The sequence below is a fragment of the Anarrhichthys ocellatus genome, unplaced genomic scaffold, assembly GCF_004355925.1.
Source record: "Anarrhichthys ocellatus isolate YVR2014 unplaced genomic scaffold, GSC_Weel_1.0 scaffold58, whole genome shotgun sequence".
In the NCBI taxonomy this organism is placed as follows: Eukaryota; Metazoa; Chordata; class Actinopteri; order Perciformes; family Anarhichadidae; genus Anarrhichthys; species Anarrhichthys ocellatus.
The window spans coordinates 2,147,472-2,171,438 of record NW_022280088.1 but is presented as its reverse complement, the minus strand read 5'-3'; the positions used below and the strand labels follow the sequence as shown (position 1 = coordinate 2,171,438).

At 39.3% G+C, this 23,967-nt stretch overlaps 2 protein-coding genes across 2 annotated transcripts; one reads left to right on the top strand and one right to left on the bottom strand.

Moving 5' to 3' along the window:
* Positions 1-7,746: 7,746 nt before the first annotated feature.
* On the top strand, positions 7,747-11,015 carry cdkn2a/b (cyclin-dependent kinase inhibitor 2A/B (p15, inhibits CDK4)). Its single transcript, XM_031871426.1, has 2 exons — positions 7,747-8,146; positions 9,433-11,015. The coding sequence occupies exons 1-2, from the start codon at positions 8,024-8,026 to the stop codon at positions 9,682-9,684; spliced, it is 375 nt and encodes a 124-aa protein (XP_031727286.1). The 5' UTR covers positions 7,747-8,023; the 3' UTR covers positions 9,685-11,015.
* A 949-nt stretch (positions 11,016-11,964) lies between these two features.
* On the bottom strand, positions 11,965-23,938 carry mtap (methylthioadenosine phosphorylase). The gene is made up of 8 exons (XM_031871425.1): positions 22,999-23,938; positions 21,274-21,360; positions 21,105-21,163; positions 20,232-20,399; positions 17,001-17,103; positions 16,274-16,513; positions 13,683-13,805; positions 11,965-12,860 (listed from the first exon to the last, which is right to left on the bottom strand). Exons 1-8 carry the CDS (start codon positions 23,023-23,025, stop codon positions 12,822-12,824), a joined length of 846 nt encoding a protein of 281 aa, XP_031727285.1. The 5' UTR covers positions 23,026-23,938; the 3' UTR covers positions 11,965-12,821.
* Between the last annotated feature and the right edge of the window lie 29 nt (positions 23,939-23,967).

Below are 23,967 nucleotides of genomic sequence, written 5' to 3'. Positions count from 1 at the left end.
TACTCTCTACGGTGTCCTGTTCACCGGACTTAATCTGAAACGCTGGGATGTGCTTACCGTGTTAGATAAGCAAACACCACACATATGGCTGACACTGAAATAATATGTGCATGTGATATTATATTGAAGAGAAAAAGACCGGAAGCCATTTCAAAAGACACCAGTAGCTTTCACACGTTCCGGTGAAATTAGGAAGAAATGTGTCACGCCATCACCGGACACCAAATTATGAGAACATGTTAAATTAAAGAGGTTTACAGAAACGTGAAACATCTTCACGACCATAAGAGTATGATTCAGCATTCACAAAGAGGACAGATAATCTTTCCATTGACATTTGATGGCTATTTTTTTAAATTGTTTAACCTTTATTGAACCAAATAAAACCAATGGAGATAAAATCTTTTTCAATGGTGATCAGCCAAAGTAGTTAAACGTTGGATACACGTAATAAAATGAATTACAAATGGCGCAGAGTAAAAACGAATGTGCACGCATCAACAGAAGAGATTAAATATACACACAAGAACAATTTATAGTAACACCTTCAATAAGCTTTTGTGTGGAACTGGTAAAGAGATGAGGGTGTCAAGATCGAGTCGAGCTTGCAGGTCATTCCAAGACCAAGGGCCATAATAAAATAAACTCTTAAGTCTAGCTTAATACCGGACCTAAGAGTGTAGTTATTTTACTTTGAGCATATTTACATGAGTAACTTGACTTGAATGGCCTTGTACATTAAAATATGCCGGCGCTCCATTCCGCACAGAGCAGGTGAAGATCAACCATAGAGATTGCACATTGTGCACTGATGAGTCATGTAGCCTGAGCTTGAATACAATCTCAAAGCAGCATGTTAAAGGGGGTCAAGTAAGGCCACCATTAAATGGTACCAGCCTAGTCTGGTCTAGCTGAGACAGGAAAAGGCCTGTAACCAGACATTGACATGAGGATGGAGAGAAACATACCTTAAGTCTGTACAAGTCACCCAGTGACAACTTCAGTTTCTTAGTTAGAGTTCCAATGGGATGCTTGAAATTAAGATTTTCTGGGCCAATCAAATGCCCAGATATTTATATGCATTAACAAACTAAATACCAACACCATCAAGGGTGAGAGGGAAGGGACCTTAGTATTATTGGGTGCAAATAGCATAGCCTCAGGTATGTTTAGGGATGCACCGATACCAAAATTGAGCCACTATCAAGCTCATATGGTTGCATCAGGTATTGGTTACAATAGGGCAAATCTATTTAATTCAATTCTCTATGTATATACTATATGGATTATAAACCGGAAACTTAATTCCAGTTTAAATTTTGACCAATTTGTTGCTGCATTAAAGCAATTTTGAACATTTGTTGCCAAGTTGCTGGTGTACAATTTAACCTTTTAATAATAAACAATTCAGTACATTTATATCATATCAATTATGATAATTATGTATTGTAGAAATAAGAAAATGTATGTTTTATACAATACTAATTGCACTAATGTCCAGTGATTATATTAAATGTGTTCCTGTCATACTCATTGTCAGACAACTTTCAAGCTAATTTGTCTTGTGACAAAAATCTAAAGCGCCATACGAATCTCTTATTTAGATTTGAACAGCCTAAATGTCCCAGAATCATAACGGCACACTGCGGGTAGATTTATATGGAGAAATATTTTCACAGAATGAGTCCAGTCTGGTTTGATTTGCCAGGAGGCCTTCCAATTTAATACATGCTGCGGAGTGACCAATAAAAATATGGAGATCGCTTCTGTATGTAAATGGCCCTCTCTGAAGTATCTGGTAGAAATGTCTCACTTTTGCCAGACAATAAGGAATCAAACAGAGAGAGGTTGAGAGTTAAGAAGCCATGACATGGTCAAACTGGCCTCTAAAAAGTGAGACAAAGACGGGCCTTAATCCAGCGTCTACACTCACAGACTTTGAGGCCCATTACTACAAAGACTGTGAGAGTTTCGGACTGTCCCACTGTCAAATCTTTGTGATTAAGGACCCTCTCGCAGACATTTTCAGCCCTTTATGAACACTTCCATAAGTCCGCATTTTGGCAGACTTTGCCCAAGGGAATTACCCAGAATACATAGCAATGTGACCTTAAACACTGGGTTACCAATGGAAGCTGGAGACGTTAAAAAAAAAAAAAAAAAAAAAAGTGTAAACAAACACATGCATGTTCAACCTGGCATATTACATTTACACAGAAACATTAAGGATTAAAGATGGTACATAAAAACACATGCAAGCAGAGACTATACCACACAGTTTTACTCATCAAACATTTAATTTTGTTGTTGAAGCTGTTCTGACAAAAACAAGTAAATAGATTATTTGAAATGACCTCTCATCTCGTGAGGCAAAGGCCTGCAAGATGTTCAAATCAGGGAGTAAAAAGTAGAAAATAAATACCCACAATTGTACATAACATGTTATGACAGCAAAGTGCTGTCCCATTCATATTTACACAATTGTAAGCCCTTGCAGCCTCTCACACTCAACCGTTTACCAGGAGGCGTCAGTAAAGTTAGGGGGGGGGGGCATTGGGATTGGGCCATGATCTATATGTTTTAGGCAACTTCCTGTTAGATGAATTGATTTCATCCTCGTAAAGCTATTAGGTGATTGAGAATTACAACACAGCTTTGTGAAGTATACATTGTATGGAAAATATTCAATAAACATCTCAGCATTGCGTTATCAGCTCCATTATATTTTGGCAAAATCAGTAAAAAATAGACGAATTTAAGGCTAACTGCATATTATGACTGAATGAATGAATCAATTAAGTAGGTATTAAAAAGTAACCTCAAGTATAAAACAACACTTTCCCCTCCCTGTCTGGCTGTTATCCCTCTACTCATGGAAAGGGTTCTGACAGAAGGACTTCAAAGCCAAAATACCAACAAAACAAAAGGTGTTATCAGCAATACAGTGTACTGAATTGTGTGTGTTTTGCGATGTGCCTTTGATGTAATGTGCAGTCTGCAAATAGTGGAGGACAGGCTAGACCAGTAAAGAAGAAGGTCTTATCAGGACACAAGTGAAATTGAACGTCAACAGAGAACGACATTGAAATATTGTGCAATTCAACCTCAGATCAGGGTCTAAAAATCAGTTTGTATTAATAGTTTTAATTCTCTGGGAAGTGTCAGGCAAATGAAATAACACAAATAGAACAATGTGAAAGGCCAGTGTGAAAGTAGGACAGAGCCTCAACCCATCACAGCATTGTGAAATACCACATATTGTGTAGAATTGCTAACCAGCAACAAGAGGCTATCAACAGGAGTGTGTCTCTACATGGTTTATAGAAAGCTATCTGCTGATACCACTGGGTAAGGGCAAAACTCAAGTATGACAGTTACTGGCTTACTTAACAAATATTTGTTACATTTGCTTACATAAGGCTGATCTGAAGAGGCAGAAATATAACATTTTGCCTTTTTCTATTTGACATTAACTTAACTACTAAATGTCCTTTTTCCTGTATGCACAAGGCAAGCCCACTCTTTGATGTGGAAATGACAGAGAAAGAGTAAACAGAAGTAGAAAAAAAAAACCAGAGTTGGATGTGCCCTGCTGCTGCCGCAAATAGGGCATTTTAAACTTTTACATATCTAGAGTCAGTACATGTTATTAGAAAAATAATTATATCCGTGTAAAGATGTTAAGTGCCAAGTGTTAAATTCATTAGCACAGTCAGTGTTTGCAGTCAAAAGGGTAGACAATCAAACCATTTAAAACATGCAATAAAAAGGGGGATTTCAAGCGCACAGTCAGCAGGAGATGATTTCATTCGCCAGGACTCAGAGCAGAGGTATTCCCCTACTCGGCTGTCGAGGCCAGCACTTTGGACTGCACAGCAGTGTTAGTATGCAAAGCACGGTATGGTAGAGCGAAAATGTGAATGATAATAGAGGCCACATGCTGTAACATCATAATTCCAAGCCCCCGACTGCTAAACTGAGGTATGGAAGAGGTTCTGTGACAAACACCATGAAGCTCCGACAGATTACAATGATGCCCCCACATCACTATTACCGCTCTCCAAACTATGCAGCTAAATTTAGCGATGAAGAGGAGTACTTTCATCCGAGAGCATTTTTTTTCTGACCAAAAGAACGTTCCAAATGCACCGATGTCATGAGTCAAGGCCTACAAAGAAAAACCGCCGAGTAAGACATGTTTGATGATGGCCTTGGTTGTCATTAAAAGCAAGCTTTGATTGTCCCTTTTTTTTTTCACTACATAAAACTGGTGATCTGTTTATTCTTCCATACTTTAAACAGAACAAAAAAGGCATAAGCCATAACGTCTGTAATCATTCACAGTGCCCTTTTATTTCACACCGGACACACACACACACACACACACACACGCACACACACACACACACACACACGCACACACACGCACACACACGCACACACACACACACACACACGCAGACACACACACACACACACACGCAGACACACACACACACGCAGACACACAAGCTAGCGCAGACACACCAGGGGACTTCCAGACAAACACACCTCCACCCACATTCAACCTCCATCGCTACAGGCTGTGAACCCCGAGACAAACACATTCCACACAGGTCTGCTCATATTTACACAGATAAACAGAGAATTAAAGCCATTGACACGCACCACCACCACACTCCATTACTGCCGACATATACTGTATGACCAATGAGAGCTGCAACTACAACAGACAATTAGTGTCCCATCAAGCCGACACACACTGCTGACGAGCTGGTCATGTCACGGTCAATACTCATTTGCATCATTTCAATGCTCTCACATACAGGGGTACTTCTATTCTGCTGCATAATCAGAAATAAATTTTAAAATATCTTATACTTCTTTCAGTACAATTCTGTATGCAGAACTTGTACCTGTAGTATTTCTAGGCAACATTGTGGTATGACTACTTTTACTTCAGTAAAGGATCTAATTACTGCTTCCACCATTGGTAAAATAAAATAAAATAGGGAGTTCATTCATGATAATTCGATTATGTATCACTGCAGCGCTCAGGAACTACTCAGAGGCCCACAACCATGCTGAACAATCAACATCTTAAAACCCATATAATAGTCACTAATAGTCACATAATAGACTTGTTGTGGTGAAGACAGAGCTTTTTGTGTGTTTTGTAATGACAAAAATAAGTCTGACAGCCGCAGACGCCACACTAGCACTGCCCACGCTGATTGCACGCAGGCTAGCCATAGCCATATGTGCAGGTCTGAATAACCTAGGGACATAATAGTCTTCAATTAATCCTAAATTAATCCATCATTTAATCCCCACATGTCAAGACTAAACTTCCTCAGTCTGAGCACAGTGTCACCTGTCATTCAATCCACAGATTAAAAGACAAACGTGATGCATGTTATTTTGATAAAGCGGAGTAGCGAGCAACCATTATTCCATCTATGACAAACAATAAGTCTTTCCATCCTCATCTCACCCAACACACATTTCGTTTACTGATCAATTATCAGTCACATTCCTCACAGAGGCGTAGCTCACCGTCCATGTGTTGTTGTCTCTCCTCACATCAGCAGTGGTTGAGCAGGTTAAAAAATAGAGAAGCATGACATTGTAGTTTCACTATGACTTGTCAGTTTCAGTTATTAAGGTACACAATTACTAATTGTCTATATTAACTGTTTTACACACAGCAACTGCTTTCTCTTCCATTGTGGAGTCATTTTGTGAAAGGCCTCCATTCAGATGATGCATTTGGTCCACTACTCTGTTGACACAAATACAACTACTGTTCCATCCACAGCACCCTATTAAAAATCTATTTGAGTCAGCTCAGCAAAATCTTGACCCTTCAAAGATGACCTAAAACAGTTGTAATCAGTCATTATTCTCATTAATGTTTTCTGTTTTGTATATTTCCAGAGAAACAGCAAGCTCACTGGATCTAAGAGCAGAGGCAGAGTCTGGATTACTAACCAAGCAAACCATCCTGAAATCTACTGAAGTGATAGCAAAAAAAATAATATTTATTTTATTTATCAATATTACTATATTGATAAATAAAATAAATATTTAATTCGGGATCATGAGCACAGGCTTGATAATAAGCACTAACATGCACTTGGCAGGCAGACAGCTAAGATGTACAGAATAGAGCTCAACAACAAAGGAAAACCAACCACACCTAAAACCCAAAACAACCAAGCATCTTAAAATCTCACATCATCATGCAAGCAAATTAATCCAACAATTCTAAAAGCAAAGCCAACACATCGTGACAAATATTGCAACAATCGCAAGAGCCATTCAAAGGCATAAAAGCAGCGTTTAATCTTACCTAGGGTGGCTTGTGGGGGAGGCCATGCCAGGTTACATCACAAGGAGCAGTCTCTCCATTCTGCAATAGGTCATCGGGACCTAGGCCTACATTAACTCATGTTCCGGAAATCATCTGTGGGGCAAGTGTGAAGTACATCCACGATGGAAGAACAGGTGTATTTCCCCCCCGATTTTAAACAAGGAAGTCGGCATCTGGCTGTGATATGCTGGCGGTAAAGCAGTTTGCCCGAGTTTTTGCTGGCATGATGGTGGCCGTTCCTTCCCGTGCTGGTTTAGCTTAATTTAACCTAACGCAGTTATCCAAATCCTCACTTGTTTGTGCCGTGTCCTTCTTGGCCACCCAACCTTGGTTTCTTTAAATATCGTGCTATTTGCTTTGACATGTTAATTATATGGCCTAGTAAGTTAGCTGCCAGTTTTTTATGAAACCGCAAAGTCTGAAAATATCCAAACCTCGACTCCTCCACGCGCTTATTAATTCGACAGTAGACGGCGACGCACACAAACTTTTTACGCACAACGATCATAGGTCAACCCCGCACACCGACATTGGCCACGGTATGCTAATGACGTCTCCAGTAAACAATACATATGTACAATCGTTAAAAAAATTAAAATATATATACATCCATGGGTCAATAAGGCTAGGCCTGGTCTACTATATGATAATCTATGTTGTATTCCTGGTAAGTCTTCAAACTCTTGGATGCATTAGCCTTCTCAAACCTGCCAACCTGGCGCAGCAGATCAATCTTGTCTTTGGGCCCCAAGCAGATGAATCCACTTAAGGGACACTCCTCCTGTTTTTGCCCATTTCTGTTATCATACTATCTTTACATTTTGCAATCAAAATGAATCATTAATACGCCCCCTGGTCCCCTTACAGCTGTCACACACTTCATCAACTTTACAAACATATCAGTTGACGAAACAATCACACCCCAACGTCCACATAGCTGTTCTGGAGCTTTTGCTCACATCTCATGATCTTCATCAGCTGATGGGGGTATGCTCGGTTGCCATGGAACTGTACTTAAACCTGCGTATTTTATGAGAACTTTCTTGTTATTCACGCGAGGAGAAGGAAAATACAAATTGTTTAAATATAAAAAAAAAAGCATCTTTATATCCAGAGCTGCTACTGAATGGACCTTGGCTGAGATTGTATTGTCTTCTTGTTTTCAGGTCCAAAATAAACTTTAAGACTCAACATTAGTTGCAGCATCCAGTGAGACACACGGCACATTTACAGAACGAACCGCAGAAGCAGCGTTTGATATTGTGGAGAACTAGTCACATTCGTCGTGAGGAGTGAGGAGGTTTTGCGCCGTCTCACATCAGGATCTCACCGGCTGTGGCAGCGCGCATGCGCACGATCGCGCCACTGCAGCAACAGCCACTGACGTCACCCATTCAAAACACCATAGGCAAGCCCAGACACACACCGACCGATCGCCGGACAAGCGATGCACGGTTTATGCTCATCCGAACCCAGACGACCTGTGGACCGGACGGACCGACGAGACGGGGACGAAACCGTCGCACATCAACACTGAGCTGTGGCTATTCGAACCGCGCTCCCTGGCTTCCTCAAATACTTTTCGTATACCTGTCAAGACGACAGAAGTGACAAGATTCACGCCTGCGTTCTCTCTGCAGATTTCTGGACATGACTTTGCAGGATAAACTGACAACAGCGGCAGCGACGGGAAAAACGGCAGATGTGGAGGAGCTCCTGCGGGAAGGAGCTCAAGTTAACGGGGTGAACAGTTTCGGACGCACCGCTCTACAGGTCGGTGCCAGACGAACTTAACATTATCATTATCATTAACCTCTTTAAATGACAGCACATATTGCGCACAGGGGAGACTTTTTCAACCAGTCTGTTTCTTTATTTAGTCTGGTGGAAAAAAAGAAACGCACCTCAAAATGACGCAGTTGCGTGCATCTTTGAAGATTTATAGATCAAACTTCGGCTAACTTTTACTGAGGGAATATAGCACTGCCCAGCTTTTCTATCGATGTAATATAATTCACCATAAAGCTACAGGAAACGAAACTATAACTTTATATGAGCCTTCAGACGGCTGCACGAGTTACAACAGACATAAGGTGTTACTTTGTATTATTCATTAGCAGGCCAAACACTAAAGCATATGGCCGACAATACATTTATGGAGCATTACGGTTGCGTTAAAAAGAGAAAATAGTCTCATCAAAACGCTTCAATGTCCTCATAAATTGCTCCCCAATTCCCAGAAAAATAAGTCTATAGTGTGATTAAGTAGGCTTTCTAAATATAAAACAGGCTATTATAGCAACAAATTAGCAGAATTTACACCTTCCACTCACAAACAGTATAGCTATTGCCCACCGCGCATAATCTTGTAAATGAAACAGTATTTTATGTGAAGGGATTACGCCTCTCAATATGCAGACTCGGGGTCATCTGTGAAGACGGCACGCATCATAACTTGCCGTCACCGAGAGTGTGCTGAGGAATAACACAACTCTCCTGTCCTCTCAAGTTAGTGTCATAATATTATTTATATTAAAGGTCTAAGACAACGTAAATGACAACACATATTGCGCACAGGGGAGATTTTTTCAACCAGTCTATTGTTTCTTTATTTAGCCTGGTGGGAAAAAAATAAACGCACCTCAAAATGACGCAGTTGCGTCTAAAAGGCTGCAGCTCAAATTTGGTGCGTTAAATGTGCTTCCAGTGGCTCATCTTTCTCATATTTCCACTCAATAATTTGAGTGCAGGTAAATAAAATTGTAGTTCATGCGGGGGCCTGCTTTGGTATTTTTTTTTCAAGTATCTCGAGCTTCAGTTCACAAAGCTCCTAATGGCAAGGTCCTTCAAAACATGACATGCCTTATAGGCCCATTTCCTAATAAAGTTGATAAAATATCTGGGTTAAAATTGAGTGATTAATTCAGTCAGTGAGATTTTATTAAATTGCAGGTCCTTATGCTCTTTTGATATAAATTATGTATTTGTATCTTTACAGTCAAGTCAAATCAAATCAAATCAAGTGAGATTCTATAACTCACGGTTATTCTCTTATGAAGGTGATGATGATGGGGAGCACTCCGGTGGCTCAGCTGTTACTGGAGCACGGAGCGGATCCCAACGTGACGGACAGAAGCACCGGGACCACACCGCTGCATGACGCGGCCGGGACGGGCTTCCTGGACACCGCGCGGCTGTTGGTGCAATTCCGGGCTGACCCGCAGGCCACAGACAATAACAGCTGTCAGCCGATCGATTTGGCCAGAGAGAACGGCCATGTCGAGGTGGTCGATTTCCTGCAGTCGCAGTGAAACAGGCAGTGACGTTAAGATATTTATGTTTTGAATTGGGGACTCTGAGACACGGGGCCTGAAGAGGCCTGCAGACTAAATGATGTCGACTGTTCTGCTGTAAAACACTTTATTTATAGGCCTACCTCCGATGTTTTGCTGATGGGCATCGTTATTTTATTTCTTAACGAAATATGGGTTAGAGTCGCTGTTATGACAAATAATAAATATAGCCCAATATTACACAGATCTAACGCCAGCTATTTGGGATATTCAGTTTATAGCGCCGTTAACACAATTTGTTGCATGTTGGTTTATCTTCCCCAGTATAATTCAAATATTTCAATTTGCCCACAAGTAAATCCCATTTTTTATAATGTAGTTTTTACTATTGCTCAGTAATTTGTATTTTAAAAATAGGATTAATGTTGGTTTTCGTCATAAATCATATGAGAATGCCGTATTTTAAATATGTTTCCATGTCAAATATTTAAACAAAGCCCTTCAAAATGTTTTGCACATTGAACATTATTGTCCAAACGATCCACAGTTCTGAAAGCATGATCTTTATTCTGCAGAAACATGGAGTCCCAATTCCTGTTTGTACAAATGCTTTTCAGAACTCGCTCATTATGCACTTTAATAAAATGTAAGATTTAGTGTTTAACGGTATAAACAGAAGAGAAGCAGGAGTAATATGCCGCACATATTGTCTGAAGGACGGATTACCAAAAGGTACAAGACAATAAAAAAATAAAAAATAAAAAGCAAGCCATGATTATTTGACTATAGGCTAAATTTGATAGAAGTTGATTGACTTAAAGCACCAGAGTAGATTTTTATTTTTATTTTTTGTCAACTAAATATGTTTAGAAATAACTTTTCTATATAAGAATGGACGTCGGGTTATTGTTGCACACTGAATGGGTCGCAATTATGAGTCAATAGCCAAAGGTAATGCGTCGCTGCTTTGCAGGTCAAATAAGGACAAACATGAAAGGAGACAAAATATTATTAAAACACAACTAGACTCATAAAATATATGCAAGGCTTCTACGTTTTGGCGAGTTAAACATTAGCTTGGTTTAGTTTATTAAGCCGAGCTGTTTTTATGGCTTTATGAAACCAAAGGGAGGTTTGACAATAGCACACAGTAAAGTCCCCAAAACCACGACGGGCATAAATAACGCTGCTGTTTTGTCTCTTGAGTTAAATGTTCATGCATAGGTCCAGTATACAGTCTTAGGCCTGATATTTCAACTTTACCATGAAAAAGCGCTTTTATCTCAACAATAAATCACTGAATGTCAAACAGGAAGCTGTTTTTAGACATTATTTTTTAGACCGAGCATCTTCCTCCTTTTTTTGTATGCTTCATTTTTGCGTCTGTGAACATATATAGCTAATGTGACTTGCCAAAAAGCTCCAGTTTTGTCTCATCTGTCCAAAATTCAAGTCTCAAAAATGAAGCATACAAAAAAAGAACACTGTACCTACTGTGAAACATGGAGGAGGCTCGGTTATGTTCTGGGGCTGCTTTGCATCTGGCACAGGGACAATGAAATCTCAAGACTACCAAGGCATTCTGGAGCAAAATGTGCTGCCCAGTGTCAGAAAGCTTGGTCTCAGTCACAGGTCATGGGTCCTCCAACAGGATAATGACTCAAAACACACGGCTAAAAACACCCAAGAATGGCTAAGAGCAAAACATTGGACGATTCTGAAGTGGCCTTCTATGAGCCCTGATCTTAATTCTATTGAACATCTGAAGGAGCTAAAACATGCAGTCTGGAGAAGTTTGCTCACGAGGAGTGGGCCAAAATACCTGTTGACAGGTGCAGAAGTCTCATTGAGAGTTACAGAAATCGCTTGATTGCAATGATTGCCTCAAAAGTTTGTGAAACAAAATATCTTGTTAAGGGTACCATCATTTTTGTCCAGGGCATTTTTATCAGATTGGTTTTTTAAATGATTCTGTTGAACCACAATTCAAAAGTAATGTCTGATTTTCATTAGTTCATTTTCAGTAAATTTTTATTATTACTTTTGTCAGTTTCAAGTTATTTCAGGGACCATTGTGAGTTTTGCTTTCTTTAAGAAGGGTACCAACTATTTTGTCCACGTGTATAAATGCACTGACTTTATTCTGTTTTTCCCCCCTAATTCTTATTCTATTGCAGACCTTTTAGCACAGACACAAGAGTATTCCACCCTGCATGTCATAGCATATATGAACATAGCAGAGAATTAAAAGATTAACTGAGATCAGTTCAAGTTGCTTTAAGAATTTTACAAAACAACTTTAAAGCACTAATCACAGTAGTTTTTATTGAGCTAATGTTTGCTGCATAATGCGTTCATATTGTAGAGACAAGCCAACAGAGAGGAAACAAATATGTGAAGATACTGTGGAGTGTGATGAAATTCAGGAGAAGCAAATGCAGATAAGAAAACGGAAATGACAAACATGAGCAGTAACAGATGTGGCCAACTCCATTATGTTGATGTACATTATATCAAACGTAAGTGTACAAAAATGTAGGTCATCAGTTTCTCAAAAGTACTCCAAAATACTGTCAATTAGCTGATTCAATAGTTTGCATCAGTCATGAAGAGCAATGACATTGAAAGTATTCCACAAAATACGAAAAAAAATTCTGACCCAGGCATTTAAAATATTTTACTAGAGGAAATGTCATACTTCAGATTTGACATAGAAACTATATTTGTTTTAACTAGGGCAGTAACAAAGTATTCGTGTATTGAACAAAGCATTTTTATTGTATACTTCATTAACAGCAATAAAGACACCAATGGTTTACAGGCAGATACATAAATCTGTTTACAGACCACAAAAAATATAAATCCACAAAAAATAATATTTAGAAGACTTCCTTGATGTTGACGGTATCGTACCTGAACATGTGGTGGAATACTGAGTGTTTCAGACAACAGGGAGTGAACCGTGGGGGTGGGGGTGGGGGGGACTTTGAGTCAAAAAAAACAAAAAAAAAAAACAGACTCCAGCTTGAGACAGAGCACATGCATTATTTATGTGAGGCACTTTTTTTGTGATTCACTGATGACAAATCCACAGGCAGAGTTGAGTCTGTTGTCCGTGCCGGTGCGGGTGGTGTCTTGGATCCTTTTCTACACGCTTAGTGTTTCGGCAACATTATTGAAGACTGTGCCATTGACTGTAACAGAAGGAAGAAAACAGATTTGTTTCCCCCCCCCCATGTATGTCTCACAGATGTACAGCAATAACTACATTTTGATCATGTGAAAGAAGCATCAGAGTAACCTGGGGCCAAAAGTTAATGTCTTTAGAAAGTTGAAAAGAAAAACAGGTGACAGTCATAAACTTATTATTATTTTTTTTTTTTTAAATTTACCAGTAATTACTAGGGAGCTTTTTTGGAACTGGAACTTTTTCCAAAGTGTAAGCGTTTCCAATAAACAAAGAGACGTTCTGAATGGTAACTGAACTACTTAACTTCCTGCAACCTCAAAGTACTTCAAGCATGTTTAAAAAATATTGATGCAAAACGTGTAGCCAGTGTAAAACACTGATTTACTGAGGTGCAATTAATACGATACGTGTTTATTAAACATGTGCACATTGAATATCTTCATTAACACATATTGAGTGAAGACTGTAATATGCATTACAGTCATGGTGTGTTTTCATGTTCAATGTTTGCAAATACAGATTTCCATTCCAAGTTAAATCAGCCGAGTTGTATTTTGTGCACACACAGCACAATGACAGAATCTGAGTCATATGGAGGTATCATTGCTCACTTATGGCACTTGTGCCTCGTGGTAATAATCACCTGCATGAGCGGGTGGTGTTTTAAGATGGTTTGATAACTCGGTTGAAACAGTTTAAGAGGTCGCTCAGTATAAATGAGATCTCAGTCTAAGATAGCCACCTACAAAAAAGGTAAACAGACATTCTTTCACAACCTCCCCAAAGGCTAAGTGAATGGAAATGAGTCATAAAGTTGAAAACTTACTTTCAAGGTCCTCATTGTCTGAGCCCAGTCCATCTGACTAATCTGAGGTATTGCAGTCAGCAGGATACTGCTGGCTTTGTTGGCATTCTCCTTCATCGTCTTCAGCACGTTGTCAACACAGACCTACGGGACGAGGGAAGACAAACAGCTGGCGTGTGATATGAATCATTTACAGAAATGCAAATTTCACTTCCTGTTAGTGTCACAGTCATTTTTGTGTTTCCCTAAAAATGTAAGACGACATGTATCCGAACTGATGCTGAAGAGAATGTTTGCACTGTGAATAACATTGTATGGGATCAGAAATCGCAATGGACATTTGTGGCAGCAATGAGAGAAGACGCTATCTTGTAAAAGCAGTTTTTAAATATGGTTTCATAGTTTTCAGATTCAACATAAAGTTTGGATAAATCATATGGAGATTGCCAGAAAAGGATCCAATTTTGAGCAATGGAGCAGATTTTAAAGATCTAATGTGAATATCTGAAATGGCTCTGCTGTAACCTGACAACACTTTAAATTAGGGTGATGAGAGTTCAAATCAATATCATCAAGATTCAGCAAATTTGTGTCAACAAACATTTAAAACAATCAATGTTTTTATTGCAAAATGAGCTGTATTCTACGGGTACTCTTCACACAATTTAAGAAACATGTCACATCAGTGCAGATGTCAGTATGTTGTTTTTCAAGCAGCCAGCTGTGCCTTGCTCCTCACGCGGTGTTAATGATGCACTTGCTGTGTCCATGACACTGGCAATAATCACATTATGTCACCTGCAACATGGCTACAAGAAGAGGAGAAATCAAAACAAGAAGTGCAGTAAGCCTGCTGATTTATCTGCTGTGATCACGTAAAGAAACCGAGGACTCACTCACACAGTCAGGGTAAAATATTTAAGTATGCCTCCATGAAATCAAGTGATATTATCGACATTATTCAGCCAGAGTTAGAGTATATAGTACAGTAAGTGACAACATTGCTTCCTTCCTGCGCTTGTGTTTTCTCCTGTGACCTTAATTAACATTCATGTTTTTGTGGTGTTTGCCAGGATGAAAACAGTGAAGCTGATGACTCAGTGTGACTCAACCTCCTCTGGCAGGCCTTCCCCCGTCGGCTTGCATGCGAGCCTGGGGGGGTGGGGGGGGGCGGGGGGGGGGGGGGGGTGGCGGTGGCAGCAGGATGTGGTGATCGTTCTGCAACCGGAGGGGGAAGAGGTCAGCTGCAGGAACTCGGAAGTGGAGATGTGACTTTGGTTGGATCAGTGACAAATGAGCCCAAACTCGCCCACACACAGTAAATCAGCTGCTTTATCCAGAGTGTCTGACAGAGAGGAGGTCAAGAGAAGCCACAAATACTGTAGTCTGCTTACAGAGCACAGATGTCGAGACCACATCATACTAATGAAATGGAACACAATAATGGTCTCGAAAACATTTTAGTGCGTTAGTAATTTTAAACACTGCAGAAAGAGGTCAAAATGGTATTTGAAGTAATTCAAACTATTTATATAAGAGCCTATAATGTAACAATCTCCTGTAAAGCACAGAGGAAGAAAGTTAACCTTCGGAAAGGACTGCCTTAAGAGTGACCTATTGGCTAAGGTACATTTGAGCTTTCCCTATGTTTGCAATTCATGCTTCTTTGTTAAACATTCTGGAAAAGTATTAAGTGTGTACTCAAACAATGTGGGGCTATTTAAAGTGATCCAAAACTAGCATGCTCTGTTGAGAACCGAAGAGGACCTCGTGCACCCAAACATTATGTTTCCTGCTACATAAAGACACGGATCACCACGGTTTACAGTAAACACGGTCCTTTTCTTACAACTTCTGCACCAAAGTGCCTCGATGTAAGTTAAATGAAACAAAGGTTTTAAAATAATTTATATTCATCAATAAATTAGCAGGCCGATTAAATAAAAAATGAAATAATGAAAGATGTCCACATTTTGTTTTGCTCATACTGAACCAACTTTCTCTCTGGTACATCTTTTTAAAGACATGGCCGTCTGGCTGCCATCATTTAGAGCAGTGTGCATTTTAATGAGCCAATGGTTATGTGTAATAGACCCTCAGGGGTTTGGGTCTTAAGTGCCCTGGACAATGCTATTCAAACAGTTTGGAGAATCAGCTGTCTGATTAGAGGGAATCAGGTTAATAACAAGGAGGGGAACAGTAGAGGAATAGGATGACATCATGTGGGGAAAGACGTGGTCATACAGAGTAAATAACTATACAAGGTTATGACCGAGATGAACAGACATGAAGTGAAGTGGTATAAAACGATCCACGGTAGCTCCAGGAAACCAGGATGTGGTTATACTGCGAAGGAGAAGACAGTTGAGATAACAATCCCTTCACCAAGTTTCTCCTTTCAAGAAGTGATGGCTGGTTGTTGTTGTTAGTTTTAAAACACAGACACATGACAACATGCTGTCCAATGAGCTAGTTGAACCAGCAGCAAAACTGCTAGTAAGCTAGCAATAAGCAAAGACGGATCTGGGCCAAATTACCACCGTTACCACAGAAGAAGAGCGGACATCAAACTAGTACAAACAGCTGTTAGGACTTTCAGCCTGCCGACTCACCGCCTCCTCGTGCTCCTTCCAACAGTCGTAGTCAGTTGCCATGGCAATGCTGGCATAGCACAAGCCGGCCTCCTTGGCGAGGACCACCTCCGGCACGGTGGTCATGTTGATGACATCGGCGCCCCACTGGCGGAACATCAGGCTTTCGGCCCGCGAGGAGAAGCGCGGCCCCTCGATACTCAGCATGGTCCCTCGGACGTGACACTTGACCCCCAGGCTCCGTGCCACCTCCACCAGGACCTGCACCAGGATTCACAGTTAGTAGAGTAGAGTTAGTAACTGTGTCCATTAGACCGATGGGAGGAGAGAGGGGGAAACTGTGGACATGGTTTTATACCCTGAATATGAGATCCAGCATTATATGATTGATCGCATACCATTTCTCACACAACTAATTCCCATGACAGTGTTTTGCCATTACATTTTTCATTTAATCTTCAATCTTTAAACAATTGAACTGCCTGAATAGCGGTAAATTCACCCCTTTAATATCCATCAGATGTACCTTAGCTGTCAGCAAATTGACTCCTAACTGTGCAGCTCCTGTGCAGCTTTTTTTCACCTCTCCACTAGCTTCACACTTCTGGTCTATTTTGGTCGAGCCATAATATGTCAAAAAGTTACATTAAATGTTCTATTTTAGAATCATTTTAGAAAACAATTGTATAAAAGCTCAGGAAGTGACGTTTGTAGAATGGGGTTTGTGTACAGGCACTTGAGGACTCACATCTCTGGTTCTGTTACAGAAAGGCTCGGCCATCGGGATGTGACTCACTCCTGGAGGACTGGTGGACTGCCCGTCATACAGCGTCTGAGCTCTCTTGGTAGTCCTGGCCAAAAGAAGCACACAGGAAGAAATAACAGTTAGTATCAAAACAACACAAGCAAATCAGAGATGCCGTCAGGCAGGTTCAATTGTTGCCATTTAACCAAATCCAAACTAAATAATGAGTTTACTTGATTTGTTTTGTAAGTAATATGTAATATGTATGCTAATGTAGAATACTAATTGGACAGTGAGATTTTTTTTTATTTCCAATTTTTTTTATATCAGATTGGCAAATACATTTTTTAATGAAAATTAAAGTATAAAAAAACTGAAAAGATGGAAAACAGAAATCAACATACCAAAACATTAAAAGAGCAAATACTGAGAGGACAAAACTATTCTAAGAAACACTGTCAGTCAACATGAACACCATGATATCAACAACCAAGCAGCACATTCAAAGTTAATTGTCTCCAGATCATAATCTAAATTTCTATTTTGAAATCTCCTAAAGAAGCCTTAAAGAAGCCACAGTTTTAGTGATAAGTTAACCAGCGTGGTTGAATTATTTCCAGCATTAAACTACTCAACATTTTAGGAACAGTACTAAAATGCCAACAACAGTCGTCCAATCTCCAGCTCTGCTGAGTCAGAGTCATGAACCTCCACCGGGCACCACGCCAGCCTGCCAGCTCCAGCTCTTTATGGAGCCCGGTCTGCAGTCCATACAAGAGGCCGGCTCACTTAGCCCGGTGACCTGAGTCTCCCTGTGTCCCCTCAGCTCGTTTAGTCAGTACTGAATTCTTTCATTACATCATTTAAGGATCATTGTGGGGTAATAAAAAAAAAAAAAATAGGGAGATTTCTAAGTGGTGTTTGGTTTTCTTCCATTTTCCCAGGGATTGCTTAGTCGTACCACAATTATCTCAGACATCCAAAATATTCGCTGACAATAGGCAAATATTTTGAAGTTGATGCCCAACCCCGTCTCTTACTCATGACTCTGGCATTGGAAGACTAAAGTCCTTGCTTAAATAGTTTGCCAGCTGCAGCTCCACCCTGCTGAACAGTGAGCACACAGCACAATGCCTCTTTATGCTACACAAACCGAATTATCTTGGTGTTTCATGAGCAATGTCATTTCAGCATCATTGTTGTAAAGACTTGCTCCTTCAGCCTATAATTATCCTAAAATGAAGAAGGATGTGTTATAGACGACTAAGCATTAAATATATTCTACCAATCCTTTAACGTCCATCATATGAAGTACAGCTCCACACTTTACACTCGACATTATTAAGACATTATTACCTATTTATTTGTAAAAAGATACATCATACATCATATTATTCTTGCACCCATGTGGAATTGATCGGTGTTTTTGTTTTTCAGGATCTAAATCAAGGGTCAAACGAGGAGGATGGTTTTAATAAGTCCACGTGAGACGGTACTGCATTAAACTCCACACAGCCAGCAGCACTAACCTAGAGCCACCAAGTGTTTGCTCTGGAGGAGCCGAGGCGACTTAACAATAGTGGAATCAATACTGTGAAGCTTTCAGAAAGCATGCCGTCACATGCTGCAGGACAAGTCTGAACAAGTCTGAACAAGCAGCTTCCTCATTTCTGATAAACCGATCTCTCTGTGCTTAATGCCGGTAAAGAAGCTGTTCACCAACACGGCCGAACAAAGCCACAGGCAACGTGATGCAGTCGTACGCTGACACACTGACACCACTCTGTCTCAACGCATCCAGCTGGATGCCAGCTGGCTGAAACAGCACGCATGGAGTTATTTAATGGAATTTGTGCGATCGGCCAAACGAGCGAGCGCAACATTCCCACAGGGAGCCATGTTACACACAAAGTATATGCCTGGAGGACAGACGCTGCTGAGAGTGCTTTCACATCAGCGAAACAGAAAGATATCCTCAGGTTTACCAGTGTTTGACTAAGGGAAGAGTGAGCGAGGATTTCTAGAGATAGAAAACCAGGAATAATAATTTTTTTAAAGGTTTTGTTGCGACTGAAGACATGGAAACAACAAATATAGGTATTCATTACCGATGTAAATAAACAGGAATCAGTCAACCTGTTTATTTGTGTTCAAAATCAGCATCAAAACCAGAACAGTACTATCAGCTGATGTCAATATAAAGTACATCTTCATGTGAACAAGACCTCTCCATGACACTCGCTAAAACATGAGACAGACAGGAAGGAGGCCCGACTGTTCACAAGAATATCTCTGTTAATTATCATATTCGTGTCAACTATTTCTACAGGAGGAACGTCACAGTGACAGCGTTTCTTTATATTCTCATGGAGGCTGTGAGCAAACTATGACTGTGAGAGTTCAACAGAACATCAGGCAGAGGTTCACCATTCTTCCAGCTGAACAGGATAGTAAACAAATATTGGCTTCCTCAAAATGTGTCAGACATGGTGAGTCAAGTCCGTCCCCCTTTTCTTACTCAGCTATCTGGACAATGTTGTCACACAGTAACATGAATCCTGTCAGTGAGATGTGTGGGAAGGTGTTTGAATTACTGCAATACACAGTCCAGCAGGAGGACAACCGACAGCAGACTATTTAAAAGGAACACATCAAGACAGTAAATACAATCTTAACTTTTGTGGAGTTTCATTCATAAAACATCAAAAAACTATTCAGCCACTTTATTCACGTAAACTTTAACCGCATACGTGTTTATTTAAACACGTATGCGGTTAACACATTTCAGAGTGTGCAATGTTGCAGAATATTTGTTGCATTTCCTGAGCTGTGTTAATATGAATGAGGATGTTGTATATGAATATCAGCCATGTGATTTAAGGGTCTTAGACTATACAGTGTGAACAGATTAAAGTGGGGATTTCTCCACATTGCTCCAAGTCTAAATAAACTAAAGCTACCTGTGCGCTATTTGTTAATGTAATAACTTACTTTTTCTTGCCTGTATGTCGAGCTCTTGCTCGACTTTATGTTATCACTTTTTCATGTTCTGTCTGATAACAGATAGAAAGAAAACTTAAGATAAACATGCTTAGCTAAATATATCTTTTACATTCTGAAAACAATATATGAAGAATACAATTATTGAAATGCTCTGACATTCTGTTTCCTATTCTTCCTGAGAGTATTTGGAAAGAAGAAACAAATGTCTGAACCATAACCATAACCACTGACCTGTCAATGAACTGGTCTATGATGACAATGTCTCCTGGCTGAATCTCCTCCCGGAGTGAGCCACAGGCCGTGGTAACCAGCAGATGTGTGCAGCCCTCTTCTCTCAGTGCCCAGATGTTGGCCTGGTAGTTCACATTGGACGGCATTATAGTGTGTTGTCTCCCATGCCTAAGAAAAGGAAAATTAAATTCAAGACACACATTGTTTATTCATGTTCATTGATTTTTATGTCCAAAACCGGCAAACACACTCACAGACTGTTAACCCTGAATCAACAGTCTTGGTTGTGTCCCATTCAATAACTCAGCACTGCAGACATCTTTCCATCACAACCTCAACTTACACAAATAAATCAATGGATCAATCCTGCTTTCATAATTTTGGGAATATTTCAAGGATTAGACCATCTCTATCACAAAAACCTAGAAACCGTCTTTACGCCTTCATAACTAGTAGATTAGTCAACATTTCACCGACCCTGGCTTCCTGACATTGGAAAAATCTGCAAAATCTGTGTCATCTTTTAAAAATCCACATTTTTAGAATTGCTTTTCAGCAATTTTATTTGTGGTTTATGACATATTTGTTCATTTTACTCTATGTTTTTAGTTCATTTCATTCTCTTTGTGTTTTTAAATGTATTGTTTTAATTGCAAAGCAATGTGTAACAGTGTTTAGAAAGGTACTGTATAAATAAAGTTTGTTATTTTATTCTTAGTAGTAGTAGTATTAGTATTAGACGCATGGGACCTCATTGTTATATGGAGTGTAATATTGAAAAGATGCAGTATAAATGAGGATCCACTAGGTGGTGCTAATAAAACACATTTTCATAATTGATATTTTAAGATGAAGTAAAACACCTTCTCTTACCTTGCAAGGAGCACACACTCCACATTTTTTATCTTCCCCAGTATCAGAGCATCGGATGGCTGTTGAAGAGGAGCAGAACGATCAAACTATACAGCACACTCCTCTACGGATTCATCTACGCGCAAAGCAGGCCAGAATGTCAGTAGAGCTCATTGTTCACACGACTAACCTTTCCATACGGTGTGTCCACATAACGCTCAGTCCTCCCCTCCAAGATATCTGGATCATCAAGGCCTGAACCACCAATTATTCCAATCTAAACAGAAGAAGTCATCAACACACAATTACATCAGAATTTATTAATTAAATTTCTCATAATGTGTTTTTTGTACAGTATAGAAATGACAGCATGGGCAAAACACAAAATATAAATGAAAGGTGGTGTTTAAAAGTATATGAGCACACATTCAAATCAGTCACTAACTCATGACCAACTGAAAAACCCAAAGACAAGATGCTATTTCCCCATAAGGAAGAATTCTGGCTGTGTTTGTACATATTTTACTGTTTGTAGTCAGTTAACAGTATCGCTCCAGGGTAGTGTAGTAATAGAGGCAAATATTTACTTCACTCCACTACATTTATTTGAAAGATTTATTAATTTCTAGTACTTAAAAGATGGGTATATTAGATAGAAGATATGATGTAAAGTCATAGATTACTACCAATATGTTAAATTGTTCAAATTGGTTCCCCCTGAAACCACCTACAACATTGCTGCTTCCATATGAATCAATGCATTGATAATAATTATAATATTAAGATATTTTCTATGACTGCAACCAATAATTTTTTTCATTTGTGTTCCAGATATACTTGTATATCCTGTTGTATTTATAAGCTTGTTGTATGTTAATCTGTGAAATAACTAGTAATAAGAGATGGCAAAACATTATAGTGAACTAAAATGTACGTTTCCTTCTGAAATGCGGGGGAGAAGACGTACAAAGTAGGATACAAAGCTAATATTGGAGTACTTAGTAATTGTACTTACTGACAGCTGTCATGCCTGGCCATGTGTCCAATCCACTAAGGTAAAGTAACAATAATGTCAGGAAGTAAAGTGACATTTTTTAATCAACCTGACAAAATTACATTCTTGTGGGAAGAAAATAAAATAAAAGGCAACAATGTAACTTCTTTACATTCTAATAGAATGTAAATAAGCTACATTGTATCAGAATGTAACTTCTTTACATTCTAATAGAATGTAAATAAGCTACATTGTATCAGAATGTAACTTCTTTACATTCTAATAGAATGTAAAGAAGCTACAGTGTATAGAATGATTCTATTGAAGTTATTCCTTTTTTAAATGTTTTAGACGAGTCACTAATCACTTTAAAATAGTGATTATAGCTGCTAACATTTGGTTACATTGCTATTTGCTGTCATTGAAAATAAAATGATTAAATAACAATGTATTTATAGGCTACTTGTATTGTTTAAAATAATGTCAGCAGGGACTGTTGGCCCTTGGGCATTTTCACATTATCAAATGGCCCTCTTTGAAAAAAGTTTGGACACCCCTACACTAAACCTAAGATGGTTCACCTTTGACCCCGAGCTGTTTCCCCAGTACCTCATAGAGCAACATTGCACTTAGCATGCAGACGTTAGCTTGTGTTATTTAACTTAGCTATGGCCGTTAGCTGGTAAACAAAAGATTACAAGTACGGCTTTTCTATTACAGTACGACGCTAACAGCTAGCGTTATTTAAGAGCATTTCCCGCGCTTCCATGTTTGTCACAGCAGCACATTTGCATTAGATAACGTGAACTAGCTACGTTACGTTACTAGTTACGTTATCTTCATTGATTTCCCCACTGTGTTCTAACACACAATGTTCACTTTGTAAGACTTTCAATGTGACAATACATGTCAGGTTATTACCTTAATGGGCACCATGGAAGAAGCCATGACGAGATTGTTCTTGTTTTTCAAATTAAAGAAGTTGTGAGGAAAAGAACCTTTGTAGCCACATCCGTTAACATCCGTTAGCACAGCGGAAATCAGACAAGCCTCTTCCGGTTTGGTTTGTTTGCCTTCAAAATAATGGCATGGCGCTTAACCATTATCCGTCTACCTTGCAGCAGGCAATTCGTTTCCATTAATTTGACCACGAACCCTAAGTTCACTTGATGCCTGTGACATTATTCATCAGTGGACTTGTTTACTGTAGTTGTTTGTACTTCTGCAGCTAGCTAAAGGGAATACTTTTCAACTTATTATGCACTTTAAGCATTGTTTGCCACAACACTATGACTTTCATAACTGACCCATCTCTACCAAGATGATAATTAAACTGAATTTAATTTCATTATAATATGAAAAATAAATGCAAACTGGAAAGAAGGTACTTTTGAAATGGTCTGCAGCCCTGTGAAGAAGTGTGTACTAGGCACAAAAATAAAATATGCAAAAACATTGGTATAGTCCTTTTAAGTGACATCCCCTTACTAAATTTGGCCTTGACATTTCACAGAGTATGATGTTTTTAGTAAACTTCTAGTGCTCAGTTTTCTCATGGAAAGTGCTGGGAATCCAAAAACTAACCACACACACATGAACCACTATAAAAGACACACATTTAGGTTTTAAGGATAATGCTTTTCACGGCTATATAATCAAGAAATTAAAAGTTTAGCACTCAACCCTTCTACACTGAATCAGCACAGCACTTTGTATTTTTGTATTGTGGGAGGTACATGAAAGATGGAGAGCAAAAGTTGTGTCTCATGAAACAGGAAGTGAATTATATATAGCAACAGCTGTAGATTTATTTTGAGAGGTACAGGACCCAAATAAGAGGTTTGAGTTTATCTGAATTCTCATGCAGAATCAGGATCGATCCTCATATTT